The sequence below is a fragment of the Penaeus vannamei genome, chromosome 40 (assembly GCF_042767895.1).
Source record: "Penaeus vannamei isolate JL-2024 chromosome 40, ASM4276789v1, whole genome shotgun sequence".
In the NCBI taxonomy this organism is placed as follows: domain Eukaryota; kingdom Metazoa; phylum Arthropoda; class Malacostraca; order Decapoda; family Penaeidae; genus Penaeus; species Penaeus vannamei.
Genome location: NC_091588.1, coordinates 4744218 through 4764217, shown reverse-complemented (window position 1 = coordinate 4764217; position 20000 = coordinate 4744218). Strand labels below are relative to the sequence as shown.

General features: G+C 41.6%; 1 protein-coding gene and 1 long non-coding RNA gene across 3 annotated transcripts in view; one reads left to right on the top strand and one right to left on the bottom strand.

Moving 5' to 3' along the window:
- The window catches only part of LOC113824151 (microtubule-associated protein futsch), a 32812-nt gene extending 26438 nt beyond the window's left edge, over positions 1–6374 (top strand). The window contains exons 9-19 of one of the 2 annotated variants that reach the window (XR_003477480.2): positions 1–108; positions 426–553; positions 855–1092; positions 1267–1478; positions 1690–1791; positions 2150–2230; positions 2482–2632; positions 2898–3010; positions 3650–4032; positions 4727–5057; positions 5473–6374. The exon at positions 1–108 is cut by the window's left edge and continues 77 nt beyond it. Coding sequence is in view for 1 of the 2 variants with exons in the window: in XM_027376898.2 (XP_027232699.2) it covers positions 1–108; positions 426–553; positions 855–1092; positions 1267–1478; positions 1690–1791; positions 2150–2230; positions 2482–2632; positions 2898–3010; positions 3650–4032; positions 4727–4814 (1604 nt within the window). In the remaining variant the exon portion in view is untranslated. Of the gene's footprint in view, positions 109–425; positions 554–854; positions 1093–1266; positions 1479–1689; positions 1792–2149; positions 2231–2481; positions 2633–2897; positions 3011–3649; positions 4033–4726 lie in introns of both variants that reach the window. The other variant, XM_027376898.2, reaches the window with a different exon arrangement.
- Positions 6375–10582: 4208 nt separating this feature from the next.
- Positions 10583–17040, bottom strand: LOC113824152 (uncharacterized). The gene is made up of 3 exons (XR_003477481.2): positions 16928–17040; positions 16118–16275; positions 10583–10722 (listed from the first exon to the last, which is right to left on the bottom strand). It is a non-coding gene; the product is annotated as an uncharacterized lncRNA (long non-coding RNA).
- Between the last annotated feature and the right edge of the window lie 2960 nt (positions 17041–20000).

The window sequence follows — 20000 nt, the reverse complement described above, 5'->3', positions numbered from 1 at the left end:
GAAGGGACAGCCAGAACTCTGACAGGAGACAACAAGAGGAGGAGGAGAAGGAGAACAAGGAAACAAAGCCTATGATAGATTATTCCTCTTTCAAGTCAGTGAGGAAAGGTAAGTTGTGCTGAGGATTTTTTCTTGTACACGCACACGCACACACACACACACACACACACACACACACACACACACACACACACACACACACACACACACACACACACACACACATATGGACACATGTACACATACATACATATAAATGAGTAAATTGTTGTTTGCTCATGTGGAGTAATGAAGACTTAGCCAACAATTCCGACCATTGTTGGACTTCATTGCTCAGTTGATGTGTGAAACTTTGAGACCTGAAATATGTAAAAGCTCAGCATTTACTCTTGTCTTCTGATGCCCCTCTTTATTTTTCTCAACAGTAAGCTTATCTCGAGGCAAGTCAAGAGATGAAGAAGCTGAAAAAGACGCAGACAAGCCAAAGAAAAGGAAATGGGGTAATTCTTCCTCAAGGAAAATGTCAGTTGATATTTCCTCCGCTTCTCTTAAGGTAAGTGACTTTTTTTTTACTCAGTGAAAGTTGGATGGTAAACGTTACTTTGTTATTCTACGAGGTTTGTTTTTATTTTTATTTGTTATTATATTTTTATTATTTTTTAAAAATTATTTGATTAATTTTTTTCAGGTTATCTTTGCTAATCATCCCTATTAGTTGTTCATTCTAAGATCTTATAGTATACTTTGCCCCAAATAGCATTGAGCACCTTGAACTCGGTTTAAAGTACAGGCAAACATTATCAACAATTAGAGCAACTACTTGTATCAATATCCAATATTGTTTCAACCCACAGACCATTATCCCTGATGTGAAGCCCCTCCTGCCCTCGGAACTGCACATGGGTGAGGACTCGGAACCCGAGTCTGGAGAGGCAAGTGATGCCGAGGGACCTGAGCCACCTCCCAGCCTAGGTCAGGAGGCCAAGGAAGAGTTAATGGAGGAGGGCGAAGAGGCCAGACCACGGCGTGAGGTGCGGGAAGTGTCCCCGGTGGCAGTCAAACAGAGGAAGAGATCCAAGTCGCCCGAGGAGAGTAAGTTTGTCAGGGGATTCCGTGGGGATTGCCTTAAAGTGACTTGTGTTTTTTAGGAATTATTTACATGTTACGAGTCTATTTAATTGTGTATCCATTTTCTAAATTGAATTAAACTAGTGTCTTCTGAGATGTGTTGCTCCTTTTCATTAGGATTTTCACTTCCTGTTCCAGAAGCCATGAGAAAGATCAGGATGTATGAAGGGCCTCCTGTAAGCAAGCCAGCCATTCCCCCCGCACGAAACCCACCTTCCAGAGTAGTGTTCATTCAGCACCTAGTCCGGCCGTTCACCATCAACCAGCTGCGCGAGTTGCTGCAGAGAACGGGTCGATTAGTGGATAATGGCTTCTGGATTGACAATATCAAGTCCAAGTGCTTGGCAATGGTGAGTGTTGTGTTTGTGTTAGCCTAGGGTTGTTTCCCAATGTATTGCCGTATATTTATTAAGACCTGCAGAATATATTAGAATTACTTGAAGAATTTTTCAAATTTGTAAGTGCAGAAATACATATGCAGTTCATGCTGATTCATAACTATTTATCAATTGTAAAAATAATAATGATAATAGTAATAATAATGGTAATGATTTATTTCAGTATGAGAATGAGGATCAAGCTCAAGAAACCCGTGTTGCTCTGCATGGTGTTAAATGGCCAATGTCGAACCCAAAGAATTTGTTTGTTGATTTTGCCACTGAGGTAAGGCTTTTTTCTTTTTTTTCTTTTTTTCCCCTCATTCTTTCTTTTTTCACTCATTCTTTCTTACACTCACTGATTTATGCAGTTTGATAATTTTTTTCATGTCAGTTTGCTCTTCTTTTCCCAATTATTTATTGGGTGTGTTTACTTTTGAACAGTGTTCGTTTTAACAAGTAGAAAAGGTATAAATGACTATTTTCAGTTATATCTTTATCAAAAGTACATGTAGTTCTAACAAAGACATAATTGCAACTGGTTTGTTAGTGATGAATTATGTAATGTAATATGATATATCTGATGGCTATTCTGATGCAAGCAGCTTTTTGGATTTGAACATCATTCTTTTTTCTTTAACTAGGAGGAGATGAAAAAGAGGCTGGAGGAGAATGCCCCTCCTCCCCAGAAGGCTGTAGAAGAGAAACGAGATGATAAATGGAAAGTAAGTGCAATGACTTTTTGTGGCTTCTTAAAGATGCTTTTTGATTTATGGATTTAATTGTGGTTTGGTTGATGAGTACTTTAGTGAAGGGAAGACAGACATGAGAGTTAATAATTTTTTGCTTTGGTTTTGTTCACATTTGGTCTCTTCCTGGAGGTGATTTAAAGTATATGTACTTTGCTCCTAGATTTTTTTAGTACATGTTGCAATGATAATGATAGTAAGCATCACCCAACCTTTGCAATGTACAGCGTGAAGGGCCAGTGCGTGAGTGGGACTTGGCGAAGATAGGAGAGCGTTCGCCAGGGGAGAGGGAGCGGGAACGCGAGAGGCTGAGAAGAGAGAGGGAGGAGGAGAGAATGAGAGAACGCCGCAAGAGCCAGAGTCCAAGCGGTGCTGAAGGTATGGAGGTCTAGGTCTTGGTTCTTTTCCTTTTTTGATTTTGATTAGTCTTATATTTTTTTGTATCATTGTGAGAAATGGTTTTATTTATTAGTTGCTCTGCTTTCAAGATGTCTATTGCAGCAACATGTAGCGTACCTAAATACAGGTACATGACATTGCTAATATTGCTTTGTATGGTGTACATTCAGTTGCTAGGAGGGGGAAAGGAAGAGAAACCTCTTCATTAACACGGATTTAATGCATTACAATATCTAATCACTAGGCGAGAAACAGAAAAAGAAACCAGAGGAACCTCCCGCCAAGCTGCTGGATGATTTGTTCCGCAAAACAAAGGCACAACCAGCTATATACTGGCTGCCACTGACCACCGAACAGGTATGCTTTGTCTGTTGTGGAGTTTGTGAATATAAGACCTTTCTTATTCAGTGTGTTGAGTGTATTTGAAAGAATGCCTCTGAATTGTGTATATAATGTAGTCTTCAACTCCAGCCATCTGCCAAATTTTTCCCATTCTTGTTTTTAAATTTACACAATAATGCCAGTGTATCATTATTTCCCACAGCTGGGGGGATATTCTAGTTAAATGAGGAATCAAGTTAAAACTGATTAAAAAAAAAGAAGAAAAAAAAAAAAATTGTACTTTTATTCTTGCAATTTTTCAAATACTTTTAATCTGAGGGTGCATGTGGTCTTCAGTGTTTTGATATCCAAATTATATAGAAGTGAAAGATGGACAGTTGAAAAATATGTATATATATTTTTAGAAATAGTAGTATCACTCTTCTCTCTTCTTCTCTATTCTCTATTCTCTATTCTCTCTCTCTCTCTCTCTCTCTCTCTCTCTCTCTCTCTCTCTCTCTCTCTCTCTCTCTCTCTCTCTCTCTCTCTCTCTCTCTCTCTCTCCCTCCCTCCCTCCCTCCCTCCCTCTCTCCCTTCCTCCCTCCCTCTCTCCCTTCCTCCCTCCCTCCCTCCCTCCCTCCACAGCCATATGACTGAACTCCCATCTCACTGCAGATTGCCGAGAAAGAGGCGCAGCGACGCCAGAAGATGGCTGAGGTGGAGCGTCTTCAGGCCGAGATGAAAGCAGCTAAGGAGAAGGAGAACGAAGAATGGGAGAAAATCCGAGCTGAGAGAAAGAAGGAACGCGAAAAGGAACGAGAGAAGGAGAGGGAGCGGGAGAAAGAGCGCGAGAAGGAGAGAGAGCGGGAGAGAGAGAAGGAGAAGGAGAAGAATGCTCGCAAGTCCCGCTCAAGGTCAAGGTCCCGGAGGAGGAGCCGTTCCTCAAGAAGATCGCCACGGAGGTCACCGAGGAGGTCACCCCGTAGGTCCCCAAGAAGGTCACCCAGACGCTCGCCCAAAAGGTCACCGAGAAGGTCGGCAGGGAAGTCTCCTCGAAGGTACGGGTGCAACCTTTGTCTTAGTTGCATTTAGGCTCTAGTGTAGAGTGGTTAATGGGGAGACATTCCACGTGTATCAATGAACATTGATAGATGCATATCATCAGGGCAGAGCTGTTTTTATTCGACTTTAGATTAGGATTGTTGTGACTTTTTGTATGAATGCTTGAAATGTCAAGGTTTACTGCTCTGTTTTTATTATGCTTGCTAAGTATTATCTTGCCATGACATGGGTGTGAAATAAAAGTTGGTGATTTTTGTGAGTAAATGACCATATCAGGGAGATACAAACTTAGTTATCATCCACTCTGGCATGACTTAAGGTGTGATCACACAGGGAAAGATAAAAAGCGTGCTCTAATCCGTGGTGTCTGTGTGCACCCTTGTTATCCGGCTGTCTGTGCCTTTACTCTTAAACAATTAAATACAAGTGCTCATCATTTATGTACAGTTTTTCAAAATGTTGCATGTGTGAAAATGGCCTGCATGATTTGAGTTGAAAAGTCAGTTTGTCAGATCACACACATATAGCAAAGTCAGTAGTCTGGCTACTTGTTTCACTTCATTAATAACTTTATTTGTTGACTACCACTTGTAACTATCATCAGTATCATGTATTAATACAAGTAAGATAGTTATCACAGGCTAAACTAATGGCCTTTTCCCTTCTTTCTCCCCCTCCACCTCCCCCTAGATCACCACAGCGTTCCCGGCGGTCCGCCAGCAGGGAGTCGCGACGATCTCGCAGGAGGAGCCGCAGCCGTTCAAGATCCCGCACTTGATTCCATGAAGGCATTTTGATGAGGGGAGCTCACAACCATGCGAAGGAAACATGAAAGAGAGAGAGAGCTTGGAAAAACATGTAAACGAATCCATATGCAACAAGAGGAGGAGGAGGACAAGCTACCACTACAACTGATTGCTGGGCCCCACCGGCCCACACCTCCCTAGAAGCAGTACTGTACTAAAACAAAAGAGGCTTCAACACGCCAGCTTCGACGCACCAGTCCTCTACCACCTACAAGGTTATTGTTACACATGTGTGCTGCCTCCCCCTCCTCACCTCACGCCTCTCATATCCTTCTTGCATCCTTCAGACTTTCATCACTTCCCTCCCCCCCACCACCTCATCCCCCCTTTTCTGCAGGTTTTCACCACGCAGTGCTCTTCTGGTGTTAGGATTAGGTTTATTTATGCTGTCCAAGGTTTGATTGAGAGATTCTGAAGTGAGTCAAGAATAAGTAGAAGAATGTCCAGAAGGTATTCTGAATTTTTTTTAAGAGCCGACTTCTCTAATTTTCTTTGTCTGTGTTTGCAATGCATTCACATCATTGCTTTGTACCAAATGGTAAGTATTTAATTTCGTTCATTTTGCCTTGAATAGTCATTAGATTAGCTTAAGAGTAGGTGAAGCTTATTTTTATTTTATTTACATATCAGAAGAGCATTGGGTGGTAAGGGAAGTGTTGAAAGCGTTATGGGTGACGAGAGAGCTCCTGCGCTGTGAGATTCACCGATGACTCGTCAGGGTACCAGCGGGAACTACGATGATCACCAGTACTGACCAGCGTTTGTCCTATAGCTTCCTCATGGAATGCCGTTCGCGAAGCTGTACAGCTTTTCAAAATGCCTCAAGAGGCCCAAAACTTAAGGGAAATGACAGTTGTTTCCATCCCTCGACAACCAAATTAATAATGGACCGTACCTGCGGGTACTCTAAAACATGAATTGACAAATTGAAGTGTTTTATCCCTCTTGCGGATCACGATGAAGAGACAACACAGCAATGATGAAATCAAGGCTTGAGTGGCTTGAAGTGAAACGGTGATAGTGAATCGTTGAAGTGTGTCCGAGTTTTTTAAAGATGCAGACAAAAAAGTGATATAGAAAATCTGGGTTTACCGACTTGTATCAATTAATTATTGCACTTGATCATGGGAGAACATATCCAAGCACCAAGTGCCTGGAACAAACAGTGATGCAGTGCCGTGCATTGGTGACTGACTGAAGGGTGAACGACCCTCTCCCCTCTGATTGTATGGAGTACAAAAAATTTTAGTGATGTGTAAACCCAGGTGGATAAGGAGATGGACATCTATGGAGATGCATGATGCTCTCCAAGTGTGTGAACCACATATAAAAGTTAACACGTGCTGATTTATGTAGGTCTACGGATATATACATTATACAGATAAAATTTTTCAGTTTAGAGTATTTTGATGTTACATTTTCAAGTGAATTTATGCACTTTAGGTTTTTATTGTTTGAGAGAGATCTAAAGATTTCTTCAGTTGTGATGACTTGTGGATGATTGTTTATAATGGAATAAAGTAACACCCTTACGATGCTATTTTATTTCCTGTCATTAGTTAAATAAGAGGAATTTTATTTATTGCCACATATTAAAATGGAATTTTGTTTCCTGTTGCATAGTAATTTTGTATAAAAAGAACTACTGCGTCATGGCTATCGTTTGGTAATTTCACACAAACTTTGGGAAAACCAGCGGAATTCCCATTATCCAAATATCATTTGGGTACGAGCACTGGGTTTGCTCATCATTGTTGAACACTGACCCAGTTGTGTGGATATTGGTTCCATGGATCTGGGTGCCTTGCTGCCTGCTCATGGCCCAAGTTCCAGGCATTAGGCTTGCTTGAGTGGGGACTTTCCTGGGTGTGTGGCTTGTAGGCCTGACACCCACAAACACTTGCCTCCCCTATTCAGTGTTATGTTTTTCTTCTTTTTCTTTCTTTCTAATTTTGGCTTCCTTTTATTTTCTCAAGGTTTTATTTATCATTTGATATGCTGTTTCAAGAGGGTAATAGTCTTTTTACCTTGCACAGACTCCATATTAACTCTCTAGGTAGTCTATAGTTGTCCACAGTAACAGTTGCAATGAAGAACATTTTGCTGTCATTTTTTATATTTTTATAATATTCAATTTTCTATATTCTTGCATCTGGGCGGGCAGGAATAGGATCCTGAGTATGGAAAGGGTCTTCCCTGGAGCCAGCACTCTTCCATTCATGGCTCATGGATGGTACATTCCACAAATAATGCAAGAGCCCCTTCCTAAACACCCACTGAATATAATCACCCTCCCCTTTTTTTCGTGACGTGACCTTCACCCCGAGCCAAGGTGTAAATATGCTGTATGCTGAATAATTCATAAATGGTATGGTTCTTTTAGATCAGTGGTTCTTATCCTTTTTCAGAATTTGATAAAAGCAGATAAAACTTTGCATGCAATGTGTATAATGTACCTTATGAGATTTGATTGTCTCATACATATGAGAGAAAGTCTAAAATCTTCAAGTAGACAATATAAAAAAAACTATTGTAAATATTTTTCTGATACTCGTGGACCTCCTAGGGGTTTATGAACTCCAGGTTAAGAACCCTTGTTTAAGATGAAAGCCTATATTTATTGTTTCTGAGTCACCTCTACCTGCTTTCATATTTAAGAATCAAAAGTTAGTTACAAGGCAACCAAACATATTTGGAAAAAGTTTGCAAGTTGAGTAACCTTGATTTTGTGAACTTGAAGCAATTTTTTTTTGCTTCTACCTCCTTAACTTTTGCTAAATTCTCTAATTTCCAAGTAAGGAAAGTTATATTAAAGGGAGAGTATATGTAAAATATGTTTGCCTGCTTATAAAGAACAGACTGAATAAATGTAAACAACAACTAAACGAAATACTCCTTTCTGAAAAATGTTCAGAAATGGCAGTTATTTTGTAGTATATACATGCTATTCAATGGTAATCTGGGGAATATCTGATATGGAAAAGACTTGTATAGAGAATGGTATCAAATAATGTAACCTGCAAGAAAGCTTAAAAGTATATAAATCAACTTGATGAAAGAATAACTGCATTTAGGTATCATAAAAATAACTATCTGGAGCAGATTTTTTGAAAAGTAGGACACAATAAAAGAGAAAAAAGTCTGGGCAACTTTTTATTAAGACGAAATGAAACCCCACGCTTCAACAATTAACTGGAGCAAAAATCAGAATGTAATTAAAATAGACCCAACAACTCTTCTGGCAGACAACAAGACAGATGAACAGGCTTGAGTGTTTCTGTTACAGTGCCACACTTTCGTTCTATCACATGGAAAAACCTGTACAAGTATGACTTCACGGTGAAGAAAACAAACAAAAGAAAAAGCTTAGGTGTTCAAATAGATCTCTTTCATCCTATGGCACAATATGCGCTACCTATCCTTAAATCTAGGTGATTTGTTATGGTGATGTGGTGCCTTGGCTTTCTGTGAAGAATAATCGTAGTCCATCTAGGGCGCTGGTGTCGACGAAGTCCCAAGCTATTCTGTGGAAGAAAAGATATTTTTAAAAACTTGTGCAAAGTTTCTCAGTAATCAAGAACTTGGCTGCTGGAAGTTTTACTCTTGTGATCCTGTAATTACTCTAAATAATATTAATTAAAGAACCATAAACCAGTTCAAAGACCTAACACTGATATGGTTTATCTCCTTCTAATTTTCACAATTTTAGCAATGACCCAACAACTAATATACAAGATCCTCATCATTAGATCCACTTTATTGCACAAGTTCTCAAGTCTGTTAAATGCCTAAGTTATCAGTTAATTGCTATGTGAAACTATGATAACAAATATCACATCTGCACACTTCACGTCCTTTTTAAGAAACCAGACTTACAATGGTCTTGTGTTAGTTTCTTTTCTTACAATACTTTATATTATCATATTCCTTATGAAATACTGCTTTGTAATTATAAATTTCCAGAATCCACACAAATGAAAGTTATTTATATAAGAAAACAAATGATGCCTACCTTAATACAATTCAATAAACTACATTGTCAAGTATCACTAAAAACGAGCATGGCCTAATAACAGAATCTGCAAAGTTCACTCATATATCACATAAAAATCACAATCAGGCAACATGATCATGCTATTTCAGAAATTGTTCATACTCAAAATTTGTAATCAAAATCTCTTGCTTCCTATTTGGACATAAGCCTGAAAAAAATCAGTCAGTCAGTCAGTCACACACACTCACACTCACACTCACACTCACACACTCAAACACACACAAAACTAACACACACACACACACAAAACTAAAACTAACACACACACACACAAAGCAAACACAGACACACACACATACGCTCACAAAGCTAACACACACACACACACACAAAACTAACACACACACACACACACCACACACACAAAAAACTAACACACACACACACAAAAAAAATACTAACACACACACACACAATACTAACACACACACACACACACACACAAAACTAACACACACATACACACAAAACTAACACACACACACAACTAACACAGACACACACAAAACTAACAAAACTAACACACACACAACTAACAAACACACAACTAACACAAAACTAACACACACACACACACACACACACAAAACTAACACACACACACACCACACACGCACAAAACTAACACACACACACACCACACACACACAAAACTAACACACACCCACAACACACACACACAAAACTAACACACACACACACACAAAACTAACACACACACAAAACTCACACACACACACACACACAAAACTAACACACACACACACACACACAAAACTAACACACACACACACAAAACTAACACACACACACACACACACACAAAACTAACACACACACACACAAAACTAACACACACACACAAAACTAACACATACACACACACACACACACACACACAAAACTAACACACACACACACCACACACACAAAACTAACACACACACACATCACACACACAAAACTAACACACACACACAAAACTAACACACACACACAAAACTAAAACATACACAAAAAAAACTAACACACACACAAAACTAACACACACACACACACACACACAAAACTAACACACACACACACACACAAAACTAACACACACACACAAAACTATCACACACATACACACAAAACACACACACACACAAAACTAACACATACACACACACAAAACTAACACACACACACACACACAAAAAAAAAATCTAACACACACACACACACACACACAACTAACACACACACACAAAACTAACACATACACACACACACACAAAACTAACACACACACACAAAACTAACATACACACACACACAAAACTAACACACACACACACACAAAACTAACACACACACACACACACACACACACAAAACTAACACACACACACACACAAAACTAACACACACACACACACACAAAACTAACACATACACGCTAATACATACACAACACTAATACACTACACACACACACACACACACACACAAAACTAACACACACACACACACAAAACTAACACACACACACACACACACACAAAACTAACACACAAACCACAAAAAAACCTACACAATACACAAAAACGAAAAGAAACAACAACAACAAAACCCTACTTACCCCAAACCTCTCTCTCTACTCAACCTTTCCTCCTTTGTAGTCCTCCTCCTCTTCCTTCCTCCCTCCTCTTTTAGTCCTTCTTCTTGTGCGACTCCGCCCAGTCCTTCACCTTCTCCCACAGCCTCGAGGGCTCGTCGACTCGCGGCACCTCGTAGTTCTGGGTGACGTAGATTCCCGCGTACATGCCCGCGCCGAAGGTGAGCTGGGAGGGGGAGAGACGGCACAAGCGCCGGATGTAGACACTGACCACTTTGAAAAAAAAAGAAAGTTATTTTTATTTATTTAAGGGGTGAGGGTGGGTGTGAGGGGGTGTGGGTGGGTGTGGGTGGGTGTGAGGGGGTGTGGGTGGGTGTGAGGCCGGATGTAGACACTGACCACTTTGAAAAAAAAAAAGTTATTTTTATTTATTTAGGGGTGAGGGTGGGTGTGGGTGGGTGTGTGGGTGGGTGTGAGGGGGGTGTGGGTGGGTGTGAAAGGGGTGTGGGTGGGTGTGAAGGTGTGTGGGTGGGTGTGAGGGTGTGTGGGTGGGTGTGAGGGGGTGTGGGTGGGTGGGTGTGGGGTGGGGAGGGGAGGGGGAAGGAGTGAGGGATATGGGGCGCGGGAGGCATACAGGGGGTGAGGGTGAAAAGGTGTATATATACACACGCCCGGATGTGAAAATCACGTGGACACACACACACACACACACACACACACACACACACACACACACACACACACACACACACACACACACACACACACACACACACACACACACACACGCACACGCACACGCACACGCACACACAGTCCTTACTGGTCCCATTGCTTATTCTATTAGTAACATGAAAATATCAACAGAAACAGCAAAAATAACTAAAAAAAAGACTGAAAACAGGAAAAAGAAGGAAAAGCAAACAAAAACAAACAAACAAAAATTATATGTAAAACACGCCAAAAATGCAACTAAAATGCATTGTTTAATCACACAAAACGAACATTAATAGTGATATAATGCCGATTATTAATGGTGATAGTAATGATAATGGTGGCGATAATGATGATCATAACAAGTGATGACAAATGCTGATAATAGTGATGATAACATTAATAATAATAATGATAAATTAATGATGGCAGTGGTGGTGATGATGATCCCAATTAATTACAATTTAATGATAATCAGAGGTGGACTAGATGTCGACTTTTCCAATATTTACGGATGCGGATACAGGTCTTCAGTTGCCGATGCGGATATTTCAAACATTTTTTATCCATGATCAAAATTTTAAGATACTAGGAGACATACTACTATTATCATACTAGGAAATCTGACACTACAAAAATACATCTATCAAATAAAGCAAGAATCTAAAGTATTTGTGGCACATTCTTTCATCTACATCCATATAAAAGGATAAAGATAGTTACAGAAAACGGATGAGAATTCAAATATCCTCTCCACCTGCAATACACTAAACTAAACTAGACTAAATCTAAAAAAAAATAAAAGAAAGAAAGAAATATAACGAATAAATCTTAAAATAAACTATTCAAATAATTGCACGTAATCCTTTTCGCGCAATTCCCAGGTCATTGGCAGTGGGAGAAATGCTTACTAAAATGTCCCTATTTGCCGTACGAGCTGCAGCTGCGTTGGGGGAGTGAGAGGCACACTTGTGTTGGGGAGGGAGGTGATTGGGGGAGTTAGGGGGGGAGGGAGGTGATTGGGGGAGTTAGGGGGAGTTAAAGAGAGGAGGGGAGGGGGAGTTAGAGGGTGAGGGTGAGGGATGGGAGAGGAAGAGGGAGAGGGAGGAGAGGGAGGGGAGGAGGGGGAAGGGAATGGGAGAGGCAGTACAGAAGGGGAAGAGAATGGGAGAGGGAAAGGAGAAAGGGAAGGGAATGAGAGAGGGAGTGGAGAAAGAGATCGGAGAGGGAGTAGAAAAAAGGGAAGGGGATGGGAGAGGAGGAGAAGGAGTAGGGGGAGGGCGAACGGAAGGGAGAGGGAGAGTGGTACGAAAGAGGGGGGGGAGGGAAAAAAGTAAATAAGTTGGGAGCAAGGGAGAGAGGACGGACAGCTGCGTTGGGAGGGTTGAGAGAGACACATTTGCGCTATGAAGATGGTGGGGAGACTGAACGGGAGGGGGAGGGGGGGGGAGAGGTATGAAAGTGAGGGAAAAGAAGGAAGGAAGAAAAGCTAGGAGAAAGGGAGGGAGGATGGAGGGAGGAAGCTAGGGAGATAGAGTAAGAGGAAGAGCGGGAAGGATGGAGGAAGATAACGGAGAAGACAGGAGGGGTGGAGATTGGGAGGAAAAGGAAAGAAAGAAAATAGACAGGGAGAGAAAGAAAGGAGAACGTAGAGAAAAAATGAGGAGAGAGATGGCGTATGAGGGAAATTATCATCCTCAAAGGAGCTGTCGCCGACGGGGGCGCATAGCCGCATTCACCCTTCGCTTCCAACCTCGGGGATCCCTCATGGCGAGTCGCCTGGCGGGTCCTCGGCCTATCTCTAGCTCCTCACAACATTTCTGGTCGAGCTGCCCAAGCCACGACTTCCTAGGTCTCCCCATGGGCCTCCTCCGCGCAGGATTGTCTCGAAAAGAAGACAACCTGATGGGCAGGGTCATCCAAAGGGAAACGAGCTAGTTGTCTGTATAACCTGAGTTGGCATAAGACCTGCAAGTAACATGTACCATGCCGGTCTCAAAGTGTAGTCGTCGATTGGTCACATGATACTTCCAACTGTACCCGGCGAAGGGGCTTGTTCCAAAAAGCATCGAGACACGACTCCAAAGGACTAAATAGCGTCCAGCTTTCACTTCCAGAGAGCAAAACTGGCAGGATCATGGCCTTGAAGACACGTAACTGAGTCCTGCATAGGTACCTGCACCTCCAAATACTCTTGATGACAGAGTTCAAGGCTCCTGCTGTCTGACCAATCCGTCTAATGATCTGACAGCCCAGAGACATGGACTGCACTACCAAGGTATGTAAAGCTCTCTGTGACTTCAATGTCCTCACCGCAAGCATGCATCGACTGAACAGGTTCTCCTATCAGGCACCCAAAATCCTAGCTCTTGGTTTTGCTCCAGGAGGCCTCTAAGCCCGGGGGCTTCGCCTCTTTACTGAATGCACCAAGAGCCGCCACCAGAGATTCCAGGAAATCAGATAGGATAGCAACATCGTCGGTATAGTCGAGGTCCGTGACCTTGATATTGCCCAGTGTTATTCGACACTGACTTCGGATAGTAGCTCTGCCCATTATCCAGTCCATGCAAGTGTTTAAAGGTGTTGGTGCAAGGACACAGTCTTGCCTCACTCCTGAGTTAACAGGAAAGAAACTCGACAGGCCAAGAGGGAAAAATGGGGAAAAATGTAAAAAAAGAGAGGAGTGGTAGGGAACGAAGGAGATAGGAGAAAGGAAGGAGAAGAGAGAGAAAAAAGACGATGATGAAGAGCGAACAGAAGACAAAGAAGAGCGTGGGAGGTGAAGAAAAAAGGAGGGGAAGACGAGAGAGAGAGGGAGTTTATAATAGCGTCCATAGAATAGTCAAAACAACTGGTTGAAAGAAAAACGAGGAAAAAGAAAATGAGAGAGAATTTAGTCCTTGAACTAAATAAATTGGATGAAGCTAAAAAACGTAATCAAGAAGAAACAAGAGTAAAAACAACAGCTATAAAATCAACAACTAAACAAAACTGACCAGGACTTCCCTCCCTCAATTATATACTTCAGACCCGTTGTAAAAATTCGTAAAAATAAACAACTTTATTCGAAAGATGAAGCGATTTATCGTTAACTACTTTCGGCCGCAAATGACCGTTAACGAATCATAACGGATTTTGGAGACGGGGGAATCGTCTCATTCCGTGCATTCTCGGCTTCGAATTGTGTTTATGTAGATGGAATCGGACATCATCATCTGATTCGATTTATCCTTGGATCTATCTATCCTCCATACACACACACACACAAAATGCATGTTAGCTTACATTTGGCAATACTCTGATAAGTAAATGTTCTTAAAAAGTATTTATTTTACATAATATCAAGCAAACTACGAACTGAATCAGACGATGCAAATGTACGAACCAAAGTATAGTTTAACACAGGTAGCCCCACTCTCTTTTGATGAAAAGCTTAGTTGGTAACACCTGAGGTAAGCCCTACCTCTTCACCTCTATTCATTACAAATTTTAAATATCTACATCTATCTATCTATCTATATACATATATTTTTTGGTTTAATCTTTTATTACTCTTTTACCACTTGCAAGGAAATGAAACAATACCACAAACTATCCCCCCAGAATGACCAGGTCAAAAGGGAGCTGGAGCAAATGATGTCATTAAGTTCAGCCAATTGGAATGCGTAATGAGATATTGGATACGGGTAGATCCATAATCATTTGAAAAACTTAATACTGTTATAAGGCCACACTTATTTTAATCCCTTGTTTATGGATTTTACCTCTGAAAACCTCACTTTTTTTAATTTCTGGAAACATGTGACAGGCAGTAAGAAAATAAACAAAATACCAATGAAAAAACTACACGTCTAGAATCAGTATTGTTCATGTGCCCACAAACAGGAATGGTCTCCTGTGACATAGTGTGCTTGAGACAAATGGCAGACACCATCGATTGTGGAGGTTTTTATATGTACAACTGACTAGAAAAAAAACAATAGGAATCAAATTGTATTGGATCAGGTGCATCGGGGGTCAAAAAAGTCAATTTCTCCATTATTTTCATTTTCGAAAATCGGGAAAAAAACAAGTAAACCCAGAAATAAAATACTTGTTGCCATATTACCAGCCAACAAAAATCTTCCCCTTCTATTTAAGATAACAAAAATTTCCTTACCATTCATTATAAGCTGTCTGAATACTATTGGGAAAAAATATTCAATTTTGGGTTCAACATTCTAAATGAAGTGGAGCTACCTGGTTATATGTGCCTTGGAAGAACCAATCTCCATATAAATGGTCTTTGTCTTTTCCCCTTTAAATATAAAAACGAAAAAAATATAAACTTCGTTAATGGCTGAACTGCAACACGAATCGTTTGAGAATAAAGCCCTTAAAATCGCCTGCATCTTTTTAAATAGCAGGATACCACACAGGCACTAAAATTAATGTACCTCCTCCCCCCAAAGAAAAACAGTAAAATAAATAAATAAATACATAAAACAAAATAACTTTAACAACAATAGGGAAAAATCAAACCACATACACAAATAGCAAATAAAGATAGAGGCAGGAGCGGATCTTACGGTCAAGTAACACGTAACAATCATGGCTGCCTGAATGATGCCTATCAGTGTAGCCATGACGGCCTAATGCGTCAACTGCTTGAAGCCAATAAGCTGACTACTGCCGCTACTGCTGACTACTGCTGCTGCTACTGCTACAAGCTCACTATTACTGCTGATGCGGAGAGGCTCCTAAGCTGAACATACTGCTGGCTTCAAGCTTATACTGCTGATGAAACTGTGACAGGTGGGTGTCAGTCCCGTGAGAGGTCCAGTTGCTTTAAGCTGTCTGATGGATGTTAAAAAGGCCTACAAGCACAGTGGATGTGATCTGACTCAATAGCTAGGGATAGGCCTCACTCAGTAGCTGGTGATAGGCCTAGAAGCGTGAATGCGTTTAGCTTGTGTCTCGATGCAAGGGTCTGTCCCGTTGTGATTATCTGCACTTTAATTGCACTTTGCTCTGTCTCATTGGTCCTTGGGTTATACACTTCATTTTCCGACGAGTGTATTTCAACCTGGTAAAGGAATAACCGTTCTTATTAACACTCGAACACACACGCCTCTTCTCCCCATTGGACATAATAAAACAGAACTGCCAAGCGCTTGCCCTCAATCTACCATCTTTCATATATATTTATTGACTTTATTTTCACAATCTTTTATCCCTGTCACACCCTCCACTCGCGATATTTTTTCTCCGAACATTCCAAAACAAAATATTTTCCTTCCCATAAGCACACAATACACAGTTAAGAGGCCAACGACACTGCTCCCTACACAACACGAAAACCCCCTTAGACAAGAGCTTGGCAGAATCTCCTCAAAGGCACTGATGGTGACACGTAAAAGGCTTGATTGAGACCGAATAACTCCTCAAGATGGACTGTACATATCAAGGGACGGTACGAGACCTTCACTCGAAAGTCACTTGGGTATCTACAACGAGAGGTCGATGGAAACCCGAGTACACGCCCATTTCGGGGAGAAGGGCACTAGCACACGCCCATCCCCAGGAGAAGAGAACTAGCACACGCCCATCCCCGGGAGGAGAGTTCTAGCACACGCCCATCCCCAGGAGAAGAGAACTAGCACACGCCCATCACGTGGAGGAGAGTTCTAGCACACGCCCATTGCCGGAAAAAAAAGAGCGAGGTAAAGCGTCTGTACTTCCTGCCGCTGGGTCCTGAGCGCGGGTGTGGACACTGAGCAAGAGAACGGCGCACTGACACGAGCCCGCCTGTGGAAACGAAATGCTCCCACAATTCCAATTTGAAAAAAAAAGTAGAAAAAAAAGAAAGAAAAATAATCGTGCGCATACGTAAACACACACGCACTCTAAGTATTATTTGTCGGGTCCTGCGTTCACTATGAGGCGACGACACGCACTCGTACATACACACACACATACACGGAGTCTACAAGCGAGAGAAACAAGGATGTGTACAAACGTTCTTAGAATGAGCGGGACAAGAATGAGTGTAGGAACGCAGCGCGCCTCGCCAAGTGTCTCTGAGCGGGAACGAAAATCCCGCCCGTGGCTTCGTTGTTATAAAATCTTTTTTTTTTTTCTTCTTCTTCTTCTTTTCTTTTGTACACGATCGTGAAGCTACCATTCAATCACTCCTTTAATTATCGAATTTAAGAAGATCAATAAATCATTTCCAATAGCTGATTTCTCCCCCTATCGTGTGTTCGAAATGTCCCGAAAGCTATTCGAAATTTTCCCTCCGACTCCATAACCCTCCCCCCCCACCTGTCTTACCCCCCCTGCCCCATCCTCCCTTCCCTGGACCCCTCTCCCGACTCCTCCCCCCCCCCCTTTCCCCTGCACCCTCCCCTCCCTCCCAGGACTCCCCCAAACCCTCCTAAGACCACTCCCTATCCCCCAGGACTCTCAGGACCCCCCTCCCACCCCACCCCATCACCAGGACCTGTCCGGTTGGAGGCTAATTCGGTCTCCCAGCCGGACAACACCCAGTACTGTTACCGCCAGTGCCTTACTATTTATAACGTCCGTCCGCTAGTATTACCATCACTAGCTTCCCTCCTCCCCCCCCTTCCCCCTTCGCTAGTTGTGTATACATATGTGCGCCAGATTAGGAACAGAACAGGCCAGATGTACGTATTTTACAGAAAAATAAGAAAGAAAGAAAAAAAAAAAAGCGAGGGAAAGGGAGAGATCAAGAGGTCGGAAGACACAATTAATGTATGTGTATGTGTGTGTGTGTGTGTGTGTGTGTGTGTGTGTGTGTGTGTGTGTGTGTGTGTGTGTGTGTGTGTGTGTGTGTGTGTGTGTGTGTGTGTGAGCTTGTGTGTATGCGTGTGGGTGAGTATGAATGTATTTAACCAAACAAGTAAACGCAAATATTTAAAAAATGATAAAAAATTAAGACATCTAGCCAAACTTCACATCAAGAAGGAAGGTAGGAAGAAGAAAAACAGCAATAATATTAAAGAAAATATGAAAACCGATGAAGAAGAAAATAAGAAATAATAGTAATAAGAAAAAAGAAAAATGACAAGAAGAAAAGGAGAAGAAAAATAAACAAGAAAATATGATGCAGAAGACTAAGGAAAAGAAAGAAAACAAGATAGAATAGAAACAAACGATAGAAGAACAACAACGAACATGGAATTGAGAAGAAAAAGGAATAGAGAAGAAGCAGAAATAGAAAAGACGAAGGAGATGCAGAAATAGAAAAGAAAACGAAAAATAAATAAGAAAAAAAGGAATAAGAGGATAACAGCACGAAGAACAACATAAACAACAAAAACAAAAACAAAGACAAAAACATGAACATAAACAAAAACAAAGACAAAAACATGAACATAAACAAAAACAAAACACGAACAAAGACAAAAACATGCACATGAACAACAAAAACAAAAACATGAACACCAAAGACATAAACATAAACCAAAACAAGAACAACAAAAACATGAACAAAAACAACAAAGACAGAACCAGCGGCACCTTCCCCACCGCCACCTCTCGGCCAAAGCACAATACTCATGCCACGACTGGGCACCCCCCACCCCCACCCCCTACCCACACCCCTACCCCCCCAACGAGTGCATAGACCAGGCTGGGTATTTCTGGCTCCTGACGCAGAGCCCAAGGCAGCCTCCTCCTCTTCCTCCTCTTCCTCTTCTTCTTCTTCTTCTGACCCCTTCTCCTCTTCTTCTTTTAGTTCTTCCTCCTCCTGTTTTTCTTTTTCTGCCCCCTTCTCCTCTTCCTGCTCCCTCTTCCTCCTCTCCTTCTTCTTCTTCTGACCCCTTCTCCTCTTCTTCTTTTAGTTCTTCCTCCTCCTTTTTTTCTTTTTCTGTCCCCTTCTCCTCTTCCTGCTCCCTCTTCTTCCTCCTCCTCTTCTTCTTCTGACCCCTTCTCCTCTTCTTCTTCTTTTAGTTCTTCCTCCTCCTTTTTTTCTTTTTCTGTCCCCTTCTCCTCTTCCTGCTCCCTCTTCTTCCTCCTCCTTTTCTTCTTCTGTCCCCTTCTCCTCCTCTTCTTCTTTTACTTCTTCCTCCTCCCTTTTTTAAAATTTTTTTCTGACCCCCTTCTCCTCCTCCTTCTTCTTCCTCTTCTGTCCCCTTCTCCTCCCCTTCTTTGACTTCTTCCTCCTCCTTTTTTTTATTTTTCTGCCCCCCTTCTCCTCCTCCTTCTTTTCTTCTTCTTCTTCTGCCCATTTCTCCTCTTCTTTTACTTCTTCCTCCTCCTTTTTTCTTCTTCTACCCCCTTCTCCTCCTCTTCTTCCTGCTCCCCATTCTCCTCCTCCTCTTCCTCTTCTTCTGACCCCTTCTCCTCTTCTCCCCACTTCTCTTCTTCTTCCTGCTTCCCCTTCTCCTCCACCTCCTCCTCTTTTTCTTCTTCTTCTTCCTGGTAGTGATGATGGTGATGATGATTGATGGTGATGGTGATGATGATGATGGTGGTGGTGGTGGTGATGATGATGATATTAATGGTGATGATGATTGATGATGATGATGATGATGATGATGATAATGGTGATGATGATTGATGATGATGACGATGGTGATGATGATGGTGGTGATGATATCTACAATTTAGAAAGGAATAAAGGTCAAATAACAACTGGGGTAAAATGGGCATTGAAAATAAGAGAAAAAATATATACGTGCATTTTTTGACGAAGAAACAAATAATGGTTCACTCTCATTCTCTCTCTCTCTCTCTCTCTCTCTCTCTCTCTCTCTCTCTCTCTCTCTCACACACACACACACA